General features: G+C 37.7%; 1 protein-coding gene across 1 annotated transcript in view; it reads left to right on the top strand.

Moving 5' to 3' along the window:
* Positions 1-12,448, top strand: part of AGL (amylo-alpha-1, 6-glucosidase, 4-alpha-glucanotransferase) — a 78,477-nt gene that overhangs the window by 31,950 nt on the left and 34,079 nt on the right. Inside the window, 9 exon segments of the mRNA XM_047785215.1 lie at positions 1,031-1,154; positions 1,731-1,894; positions 2,157-2,258; positions 2,375-2,530; positions 2,627-2,777; positions 4,553-4,677; positions 4,766-4,878; positions 4,998-5,132; positions 9,337-9,467. Coding sequence (XP_047641171.1) covers positions 1,031-1,154; positions 1,731-1,894; positions 2,157-2,258; positions 2,375-2,530; positions 2,627-2,777; positions 4,553-4,677; positions 4,766-4,878; positions 4,998-5,132; positions 9,337-9,467 — 1,201 coding nt within the window.

Below are 12,448 nucleotides of genomic sequence, written 5' to 3'. Positions count from 1 at the left end.
GACATTTTTTAGCTTCAAAAAATGGTAGTTTTTGTGTGTGTGCCTTTAGGAATCGAAAAATTATACACTCATAAGATTGTTATAATATTATGGCAAAGCAGAATATTAAATTTTAATTTGCTTAATTTAAGTAGGATCATCTAGGATCATACTTGATAGAATTTCAAGTATTTTATTAACCTTTTTGCAAATAGTATATTGAAAAAAAAATTTTGGAACTGATCTGATTTCTGATTAACAGTTTATTGTCATCTAGGGAGTTCCCATCATGGCTCAGCAGTAACAAACCCTACTAGTATCCAGGAGGAAGCAGGTTCAATCCCTGGCCTCACTTGGTGGGTTAAGGATCCGGCATTGTTGTGAGCTGTGATGTAGATCGCAGATGTGGCTCAGATCCTGCATTTCTGTGGCTGTGCAGCTGCAGCTCTGATTCAACCCTTAGCCTGAGAACTTCCATGTGCCACCAGTGCCATCGGTGCCATTGGTGCAGCCCTAAAAAGACAAAAAAAAAAAAAAGTTTATTATCATCTATAGGAAAAACTGGCTTCAGTCTAGTCAGACCTAAACTTTGTAATAGCTAAATGATTTGCCAGCAGGGAATTTATCATGAATGACTTCATCAGGTACCTGGAAATTAATAGTCTGATTAGAGGTTCTGGAAATTAAATATAGAACAGGGGAAAAGCCTAGCAGAATTGCAAGTTATGGTTTACATTTTTTAATGTGACACTAACTTTTTTCTTCTTCCTTTTTTTCCCCCTTTTGTGTCCCTACATCTGCAAAATCTAATCTTCCTCTCTGTTACATTCTCTTTATAAATTCTCTTGTTTCCTGTGTGTATTGGTCTGTTTTGTTCCTTATATATGCATGATCAATTTATTTGGAAATTCTCCTTGGATTTCCATTTTGTCTTGCTACATGATATCTTTCTATATCAAATCCATGCCTAGTCTTGCCTCTTCTCCTTCCCCTGTATTATCTTGCTTTTCTTTTTCTGTTACATCTGTGATTGTGCTTGTGCTTTTTGCAGTACATGTTGGATGCTGCTAGGAAATTGCAACCCAATTTGTATGTAGTAGCTGAACTGTTCACAGGAAGTGAAGATCTGGACAATATCTTTGTTACTAGACTGGGCATTAGTTCCTTAATAAGAGGTAGGCTTGTTGAAACTGTTTTTTCCATCTAAAGCTTTAGTTTTTGTTTAAGAAGATTAAAAAGCATTTAATAGCTTTACATATGATGTTTAATAACTTTCAACATAGTTACTGTTCTTTTCAATATTCTATACAACGTTTCCTAATATAACTCAGTCTCTTTTTAATCAGTAAAAATTCCTCCTTGGGGTAAAATATCTCCTTTTAACTTGAAGGCTGAGTGGAATGAATTGATGTCTCACAAACAAAACTGTTTTTTTGTTGTTGTTGAAAATATACAAATCTGTTTTCATCTCATACTTGCATATATGATATATAATCTTTAGACTTTATATAATCAATATCCTAATAAACAACATATGGTCCTTTTACCTGTATGTGCCATTTCTCTGGTTAAGTTTAGAGAAGGCTTTTTTTTTTTATCATTTAAACTAATGGACATTTGTTTAAATGTTTAAAGCAGTTTGTTTTTATATTTACGTGGTCTTTTTTTGAAAGTCAGTCATGACGAGAAATCTAACCTCTTGTTGGACATTTACAATGAAGATTGTTAAAATTCTCTGTACTGCTTTGCAGAGGCAATGAGTGCATATAACAGTCATGAGGAGGGTAGATTAGTTTATCGATATGGAGGAGAACCCGTTGGATCCTTCGTTCAGCCCTGTTTGAGGCCTCTAATGCCAGCTATCGCCCACGCCCTGTTTATGGATATTACCCACGATAACGAGTGTCCCATTGTGGTAAGCATCTAATGCTCCTTGCATTTACTTACTTTGCTCAATGTTTTGATATTTAGTTCTCTTGATTTTCATTGGCAATAACATCCATAGTACTTCAGATAGTGCCTTGCGTTTATGATAGTGATACACAGTTTAAAACGTTTTGTTCCACTTTGATCTTATAGAATGCATTTATGTCTTTATCCGTTTGCTTCATTATGCTCTAGGATGGCAGTTTGCAGTTGAAAGAAAATAAACTTTGGGTTTTTCCATTGTCTTCTAGCACAGGTCCGCATATGATGCTCTGCCAAGTTCCACGATTGTTTCCATGGCATGTTGCGCTAGTGGAAGTACTAAGGGCTATGACGAATTAGTGCCGCATCAGGTTTGTTAATGTGTTGTTTTTTAAAATCCACAAGGCCAGCAACTTTGATCATTTTAATGAAAAGTTCTTATTATAATTAAAACGTACACATGGCAAAGTTTGAAATCTTTGTTCAGATTTCAGTAGTTTCTGAAGAACGGTTTTACACTAAGTGGAATCCTGCAGCGTCGCCATCAGATACAGGTGAAGTTAATTTCCAGAGTGGCATCATTGCAGCCAGGTGTGCTATCAATAAACTTCACCAAGAGCTTGGAGCCAAGGGTTTCATTCAGGCAAGAAAATAAATTTTCTGGGTTTCTTTCTTAAGGTTCAATTTTAGAGTAAGTCTTTCCAATTTAAGCATAATGTGTTTTCTTTCTGTTTCTCAGGTATATGTGGATCAAGTTGATGAAGACATAGTGGCAGTAACAAGACACTCACCTAGTATCCATCAATCAGTTGTGTCTGTGTCTAGAACTGCTTTCAGGAATCCCAAAACTTCATTTTACAGCAAGGAAGTACCTCAAATGTGCATCCCTGGTAATGTGATCTAAAAATGTTATTGTGATTATATTATCGTTAAATTCTTTTTGTTGTTGTTGCTTTTTTTTTATTCCAGTTTTACTGAGATACAATTGACACACATCACTGTGTAAGTTTAAGGTGTACATCATAATGATTTGACTTACATACATCATGAAATGATTATCACATAAGTTTAGTGAATGTTGACTTTATCTCATATAGATACAACAAACAATTTTTTCCTTGTGATGAGAACTTTCAGGGTTTACTCTATGAACAACTTCCGTATATAATGTACTGTTAAATTCTTAATAATAATAAATACTATTACATTGTTGTTACATATCATATATGTTGTTACACAGCTCAAAGGTAAATGTTGTTAAGAAAAAGAGCTGGAATTTTTTTTTTCTTTTTACAGCTGCACCTGTAGCATACGGAAGTACCCCTGGCCAGAGCTGCAAGTGAGGCCTACACCACAGCCATGGCAATGCTGGATCCAAGCTGTATCTGCAGCCTATGCCACAGTTTGCAGCAGCATCAGATCCTTAACCTACTGAGCAAGGCCAGGGATCAAACCCTCATCTTCATGGAGGTTACATCGGGTCCTTAACCCAATGAGCCACAGTGAGAACTCCAGAAATTTTTTTTTTTCTTTTGCCTTTTTGCCTTTTCTGGGGCCACTCCCACGGCATATGGAGGTTCCCAGGCTAGGGGTCAAATAGGAGCTGTAGCCGCCAGCCTACGCCAGAGCCACAGCAACGCGGGATCCAAGCCGCGTCTGCAACCTACACCACAGCTCACGGCAACGCCGGATCGTTAACCCACTGAGCAAGGGCAGGGACCAAACCCGCAACCTCATGGTTCCTAGTCGGATTCGTTAACCACTGCGCCACGACGGGAACTCCTAAAAACTACAGTTTTGTCCAATAGAAAGTTACAGAAATGTACATGTAACTTGACAACACTTAAATAAACCTGGAAATATGGAGAATAGTGTATGTTGTTTAGAGATCCATATGTATATAGTAAAAATGCCCAGGATCATTGAACAGCCACCTTCAGATGTTGGTCACCCGTGAAGGAGGGGGACAAGGGGCACACAGGACATCAGTTGGATTTGGGATGTTTTCTTAAGTGAGGTAGTAAGAGCAGGGTGTTTTGAATTTTTCCCTAGTTTTTCTATTTTTGAAATATTCCATTTTTTAAATGTAAGCCTTTACTTTCTCCCTACTCAGTGTTAGGAAAGCTGTGCATTATCCCCCAGATCTAAGCCATTATTACTTGATAAGATCTCTTTTCAAATAAAACTTTGTTAATTTAGTTGTGATTTTTTTTTTAAGCATCATGTGAAAACTAATTAGGTAGAATTATCTACTTTCAGACTGTTTTTTGTTTTTTCTTTTTTTCTCTTTAGTGCCACACCCATGGCATACAGAGGTTCCTAGACTAGGTGTCAAATCAGAGCTGTAGCCACTGGCCTACACCACAGCCGAAGCAACGCAGGATCCAATCCGCATCTGTGACCTACAGCACAACTCCATGGCAACGCTGGATCCCCCACCCACTGAGCAAGGCCAGGGCTCAAACCCGTGTCCTCATGGGTACTAGTCGGATTCGTTTCCACTGCGCCACAACAGGAACTCCTAGACTGTTTTTTGGGGGTTTTTTTTAATTAACTGATATTTCATATTCAACTTTAAGTAAAATGATTTAAAATGCCTTTAGCAATTCTTAAGTTCAGATTGTTTAATATGAAATTTTGCTTAAAAATTTTTATATATTCCTAGGCAAAATTGAAGAAGTAGTTCTGGAAGCTAGGACTGTTGAGAGAAACACAAAACCTTATAGGAAGGATGAGAATTCAATCAATGGAATGCCAAATATCACCGTAGAAATTAGAGAACATATTCAGGTATTTGGGATGCTCATCTCACTACTTTGGGAACATTTTAAGGACATTAGAATTATTTATTGAATGGTTTTATATAATTTTTTTCAAGCTTAATGAAAGTAAAATTGTTAAACAAGCTGGAGTTACCACAAAAGGACCCAATGAATACATTCAAGAAATAGAATTTGAAAACTTGTCTCCAGGAAGTGTTATTATATTCCGGTATGTTAATTAGAATTCAAACTGTTGACTTTACTTACATTTAAAATAGTTTACATATCCTGTTATTTTTGAATAAATTACTCCTGAAAAATCAACCATATTTTAATTAATGTTTTCAGAGTTAGTCTTGATCCACATGCACAAGTCGCCGTTGGAATTCTCCGAAATCATCTAACACAGTTCAGTCCTCACTTTAAATCTGGGAGTCTTGCTGTTGACAATGCAGATCCTATATTGAAAATTCCTTTTGCTTCGTAAGTATGCTTCAGTTTGTGGAGATTTCCTACTTTAATAACTGATAAGTTACCACGAGCCTGATGTCAGCAGTTTTAAGTGCCCTCTCTGTCGTTTTTACTCGAAGGATAGTCCAAGGACCGACGGTACTGACATCACTTATCGTTAACATTTTGCTCTGTTTCTTTATCATCTGTGCACACGTATGCATGCGTGCTCTTTCACACACTCTCTAGAGAGATCGATAGATCAGTAGACATACATGCATGTGTATTTACACGCATAGGTATATGTACGTTATCTATATATGTACATATCTCTACGCAAACACAATTTTTCTGAACCATTTGAGACAAGGTTGCGAAAATCATACTCTGCCACATCCTTTTTTTTGAGTGTGTGTGTCTTTTTAGGGCCGTATTCACAACATATGAAAGTTCCCAGGCTAGGGGTCTAATCAGAGCTATAGCTGCTAGCATACACCACAGCCACAGCAATGCCAGATCCCAGCCACATCTGCAACCTACACCACAGCTCATGTCAATGCCAGGTCCTTTAACCCACTGAGCGAGGCCAGAGATCAGACATGGGGGATACCAGTCGAATTCTTAAACCTCTGAGCCACAACGGAAACTCCTACCACATCCATTTTTTAATGCCAAAGTGTTATTCTAACATATGTCTGTACCATAATTTATTTAATGTCTCCATTTTTTGAAATATTGAACTACCGTTATCATCCAGCAATCCCACTCCTGGGCATATATCTGGACAAAACTTTCATTCAAAAAGATATGTGCATCAGTCACCATTTCAGGACATCTAAATTACTCCCAGTTATTCACCATTATGGATGTCTTTGTACATTCCTCTTTGCATAAACTCTTAGTTATTCCCTTATCGGTCCCTTGTGAGGTGGCACTGTATAGTACTGGAGAGTATGGGTTTTGAAATTTCTTAACTCCAGCTTCACCACTCTCAGTATGACCCGTTATTTAGACTTTCTTTTTTTTTTTTTTCCCCTTATGCCTTTTATTTATTTATTTATTTATTCTTTTCCCACTATACAGCAAGGGGGTCAGGTTATCCTTACATGTATACATTACAATTATATTTTTTCCCCCACCCTTTCTTCTGTTGCAACATGAGTATCTAGACATAGTTCTCAATGCTATTCAGCAGGATCTCCTTGTAAATCTATTCTAAGTTGTGTCTGAGAAGCCCAAACTCCCGATCCCTCCCACTCCCTCCCCCTCCCATCAGGCAGCCACAAGTCTCTTCTCCAAGTCCATTATTTTCTTTTCAAAGGAGATGTTCATTTGTGCTGGATATTAGATTCCAGTTCTAAGTGATATCATATGGTATTTGTCTTTGTCTTTCTGGCTCATTTCACTCAGGATGAGATTCTCTAGCTCCATCCATGTTGCCGCAAATGGCATTATGTCATTCTTTTTTATGGCTGAGTAGTATTCCATTGTGTATATATACCACCTCTTCTGAATCCCATCATCTGTTGATGGACATTTGGGTTGTTTCCATGTCTTGGCTATTGTGAATAGTGCTGCAATGAACATGTGGGTGCACGTGTCTCTTTTAAGTAGAGTTTTGTCCAGATAGATGCCCAAGAGTGGGATTGTGGGGTCATATGGAAGTTCTATGTATAGATTTCTAAGGTATCTCCAAACTGTTCTCCATAGTGGCTGTACCAGTTTACACTGCCAGCAACAGTGCAGGAGGGTTCCCTTTTCTCCACAGCCCCTCCAGCACTTGTTATTTGTGGATTTATTAATGATGGCCATTCTGACTGGTGTGAGGTGATATCTCATGGTAGTTTTGATTTGCATTTCTCTTATAACCAGCGATGTTGAGCATTTTCTCATGTGTTTGCTGGCCATCTGTATATCTTCTTTGGAGAAATGTCTCTTCAGGTCTTTTGCCCATTTTTCCATTGATTGGCTTTTTTGTTGTTGGGTTGTATAAGTTGTTTATATATTCTAGAGATTAAGCCCTTGTCGGTTGCATCATTTGAAACTATTTTCTCCCATTCTGAAAGTTGTCTTTTGTTTTCTTTTGGGTTTCCTTTGCTGTGCAAAAGCTTTTCAGTTTGATGAGGTCCCATGGGTTTATTTTTGCTCTAATTTCTATTGCTTTGGGAGACTGACCTGAGAAAATATTCATGATGTTGATGTCAGAGAGTGTTTTGCCTATGTTCTCTTCTAGGAGTTTGATGGTGTCCTGTCGTATATTGAAGTCTTTCAGCCATTTTGAGTTTATTTTTGTGCATGGTGTGAGGGTGTGTTCTCGTTTCATTGCTTTGCATGCAGCTGTCCAGGTTTCCCAGCAATGCTTGCTGAATAGGCTTTCTTTTTCCCATTTGATGTTCTTGCCTCCCTTGTCAAAGATGAATTGACCATAGGTGTCAGGGTTTATTTCTGGGTTCTCTATTCTGTTCCATTGGTCTGTATTTAGACTTTCTTAATCTCAGTTTCTTCATCTGGTAAATGGGCTTATAATAGTTCCTACCACTTAGATTTTTAAAGATTTAATAGAATAATGTATGTAAAGCACTTAACACAATTCGTGGCACATAATAAATGCTTGATATATGTTTGATATGAGTACTGGGATAATTTCCAGGAATGGAATTTCTGAGTTAGACTGTTCATATATTTGAGGCTTTTGATACGGCCAGATCCCCTCCGGAAAGACTGTAGTAACTAATATTTTCAGCTTTATGTAAAAGAATCGAGTATCCCCCATCTCTACCGATACTGAGTGTATATTATCATAATGTAATATTTAAGAGCATAGAGACTAGGACCAGACTACCACAGTTTGAATCCAGTTTCAGACTTATTAACTGAAGACCTTGGGCAAGTTCCCTAAGAGGTAGAATTAGAGTGACTCTCAGAACACTGTTTGACATGTAGTAAGTGATCAATTAATATTAACTATTACTAGTCCAATTAGTAAATATAAAATACTTAAAATGATAATTTATTTTAAATATTAATTGAGCTAATTTTTTAGTTCATCAACCATTTGTATTTATGTGGTGAAATGTCATTTTACATGTTAATCCATTTTTCTGTTGTGTTCAATTGTTTTTGTTGTTTTATAAGAGCTTTTAGTAAGGATATTAATTCAAAAAAAAGTCTAACATGAAGCAGTGTTGTATTTCTGTGGAATGTTGTAAAATGCACATTCCTCATTGGAACTACTCAGATTATCTTGGGGCAAGGCCAAGAAATCTGCATTTCAATAAACTTTCCAGATGATTCTTATGCAAGAAGTTCACTGGCTCTCTGTTGAAATGTACTGCACTATGAAGGAGTTGGTTCTGAGGCTGCTGATAGATTTGACTCAATCTTGACTCACATTGGAGAATAGACTTGTGGTTGCCAAAGGGGAGGGTGGGGATTGGACTGGGAGTTTGGGGTTAATAGATTCAAACTACTGCATTTGGAGTGGATAAGCACTGAGATCCTGCTGTATAGCACAGGGAACGGTATCCAGTCACTTGCGATGGAACATGATGGAGGATGATGTGAAAAGAGGAATGTGTATGTGTGTATGACTGGGCCACTTTGCTGTACAGTAGAAATGGACAGAACACTGTAAACCAACTACAATGGAAAACTAAAATCACATAAACCTAAAATAAAATCTTGACTCACAAATTGCAGAGCAGGGGTCAGTCCAACCTGTGAGGAGGGAGGCTGGCAGAGACAGAGGGAATGAAGCACAGCTGACAACTTTCTAAGCTGAGACAGAACTAGAAGAGAAAGAAGGGAGCACATTCGGTTGTGCTCACATTCAGTTGCATTCAGTTGTGGTCACTCATACTGTCTCACTGCTGGGAACCTCCATGTGCCACGAGTGCAGCCCTGAAAAGCAGAAATAAAAAATAAAAACACAAATTCATAAGATAAAGGATAGAGCAACCAAAAGATTTTTCTAACGTAGTTCTAATTAATAAAATTCGGCGCTCGATTATTTCCTTGGCTTGGAAGAAATGTTACTTCTAGCTGAATTTTTAACATGTTTGTCCTTTATTTTTATAATATATATATAGTTCATAATGTATAGTATAATGCTGAGTTCCTACAACATACATTGCCAAGACATTTTATGATTCAATTCAGATTTTATTCTTTATGTTGATCGAGAACAAATGAACTTTTAGTATATTTAACCAGTTTTCTTTACTTTCCCATTTTTTAGTATTGCCTCTAAATTAACTTTGGCTGAGCTGAATCAGGTACTTTACCGATGTGAATCAGAAGAACAAGAAGATGGTGGAGGGTGTTATAACATACCAAACTGGTCACCTCTTAAATACGCAGGTCTTCAAGGTAAGCAGGTATAAGGATGGTGACACTTAGGGGGGTTATTTTTTTTAGGGTCATATAGTGTCTTCCTTATAGAAAGAAGAGTATTGGCTCAGAGTTTAACTACTTGGGTTCAAATCATGGCTCTGTCACCTACTCATTGATTGGCCTCTGGTAAGTAACTTAAATTCTCCATGCCCCAAATGTGAATAATTTTGTCTAATCATAGACTTTTATGAGGATTAAATGAGATAATTCATTTGGGCCCCAAATGGGACTAGGTAGTGAATATATGCATCTTCCTTTTTCATCAAATTGGAAACATCTTTGTTGCATTCTTGTTTATCCTACAAAGAGAAATTTTAGTAAAATATTATGTAGAGTATTATAAATATTTAACTATCAGTTTAATTCATTTGGTTGATAATATTTTCTTAGATTTTTATCGAGGAAATTTGGGGAGTTCCCATTGTGGCTCAGCAGGTTAGGGACCCAGTGGTATCTCTGTGAGGATGCAGTTTCAGTCCCTGGCCTCACTCAGTGGATTACAGATCCAGTATTGCCACAAGCTGCAGTATAGGTTGCAGATGCCACTCAGATCTGGTGTTGCCATGGCTGTAGTATAGGCTGCAATTGCAGCCCCAATTCAACTCCTGGCCGGTGAACCTATATATGCCGCAGGTGCAGCTATAAAAAGGGGGGAAAAAGGGAAATTTGGTTTATCGCACATGTATTTCTGGTTCATATAGTTTCCCACTTATCAAGCCTCCTTTTCAACTCCTTATTTCTCAATTCAGTTCTTATACCTTCTGCAAATCCTTCCTTAACTGTTGCTTTCACAGTCATTTCTTTGTCCTCCAGACACCCACTGCACTTACCTACTATATCTCTTATTGGCCTTTGAAATTTATTGCCTTATTTTAGTAGTTAGTGTAGTATTTTTCATGAATCTTTATTATTGTAGTCAAGAAACAGGCTTTAGAACCACATTTCAGGGGTTGCACTGACCAGCTGTATAACGGTGTCATAAACTCCCTGTGGCTCAGTTTTCCCATCCGTAAAGTGGAGATAAAAAGAGTACCTACCACAAGGGGTTAACGTTGGGATTAAATGAGTTAATACATGTAAAATATTTAGACAATGCCTAGTTCATAGTAAGTATTCTGTGATTATTAGCTTTAAAACTCCACTAAGTAGACTGTTCTTTGAGAAAGAATAGTGTTCACCTTTTCGGGGAATTATTGTTTTTAGCTTTCATACTTTCTACAAAACCAAGCACTTAAGAAGCGCTCAATGGAGTTCCCGTTGTGGCTCAGTGGTTAACGAATCCGACTAGGAACCGTGAGGTTGCGGGTACAGTCCCTGCCCTTGCTCAGTGGGTTAACGATCCGGCGTTGCTGTGAGCTGTGGTGTAGGTTGCAGATGCGGCTCGGATCCCGCGTTGCTTCGGCTCTGGCGTAGGCCGGTGGCTACAGCTCCGATTCGACCCCTAGCCTGGGGACCTCCATATGCTGCGGGAGCGGCCCAAGAAATAGCAACAACAACAACAACAAAAGACAAAAAAAAAAAGAGAGAGAGATTTTGGGGGCTCGTGACTTTTTTTTTTTTTTCTAAAATACTCTCATTTTCAACACAATGTTTTGTGCTGTGAATGAATAATAAAGAAATGCATTTGTTTCCAGTCTTAAACAGATGGCTCTAGTTTCCCTCTAAGCTGTTAATTAAGATCCTTCTTCTACTTAACTAAAAAGACCTTACTTTTGTGAACTTCTTTCCTGGGCTTTGTTTTTTAAAGTTAGGTCTGGTTCTTTACTAATTCTCTTTACCTTCTCATGAAATGATCTTTCTCATTCTTTCGAAGTATAATTGCCCTGACCTGATTTATTTTCTACTCTATACCAGTCCCTTTTCTCTCTGGCAGTTGAATATTTCCTGCAGTCACCTGGTATTTCCAGCAGGCTATTCATAGCAACCTCAGATTAAATCGTACTTAACTATTTCACTGACGTTGCTCTCCTCTCACCAGAATTCCCCTTTCCCACTGCCTGTGACAATACAGACTCAGTCATGTTGGAATCCAGCTTTGGATCTGCCCCTTTCATCCTCAACATTCAATCAATATTTATGGCTTCTAGATTTTATTTTTTCTGTATTCTCTGCTGATATACCATTTCCTTTTTACTTCCACAGTTATCATCCTATTCTACAACCAGGTCCCATCTACAAAACCAACGAGCCCGTTTTCCAACCTCTTGCTACTACCTCTTCCACAAATCATACCATCCCCTTGGTCATCATCAGATCTCTCTCCTAAAACACTGCTCTGTAATGTCACTCCATTATTCCATTTACTGGGCAATATTTATCTTCCCTGAAAATACTAGGGCCTGTGTATGACATTAATTTATACTGTCTTGTTTTCTAGGTTTTTTTTTTTAAGTTTTAAGCTTCATTTCCCAAAGAAGATTATAAGCTTTCTGAGGTAAAGAGCAGTATCTTAAATTTATATATATTTTTAATTTCTCAAAACATTATATATACATAATAAAATTAAATCCTAACTAATTAAATAAATTCATTTGAAATGAAGTCAGTGAAGCCAATATAATTTTTCAAAGTAGAAATGACTACTTTATTGAGTAATGAAAGACATACTGTTGCTCTGTCACCGAAATAACGGAATCCGCTATGTATGCATAGGAATTCTAATGCTTCTATTTGAATATTACCCGAGCATATGCTTGTATAGCTCATTTTAATAATTTATCTAGTTCCAAGTACCTCCCATTATATGTCAGAGGTCCTTTCCAAAACTGACTTTATTCTTCTTGTCATCATGGGTGCTCTTCTTATCTCTGAAACCAGCTCTATGATTTTCTTAAAATCTTGTCTGAGCGTCAGTGAATCCACCCTTTTCATTCTGTGTGTGTGGGTGTGTGTGTTTTAGGGCTGCACCCACAGCATATGTAGGTTCCCAGGCTAGGGGTTGAATCGGAGCTTGTACC

The sequence above is a fragment of the Phacochoerus africanus genome, chromosome 6, assembly GCF_016906955.1.
Source record: "Phacochoerus africanus isolate WHEZ1 chromosome 6, ROS_Pafr_v1, whole genome shotgun sequence".
NCBI lineage: Eukaryota > Metazoa > Chordata > Mammalia > Artiodactyla > Suidae > Phacochoerus > Phacochoerus africanus.
This window is presented reverse-complemented; position numbering and strand designations above follow the sequence as displayed.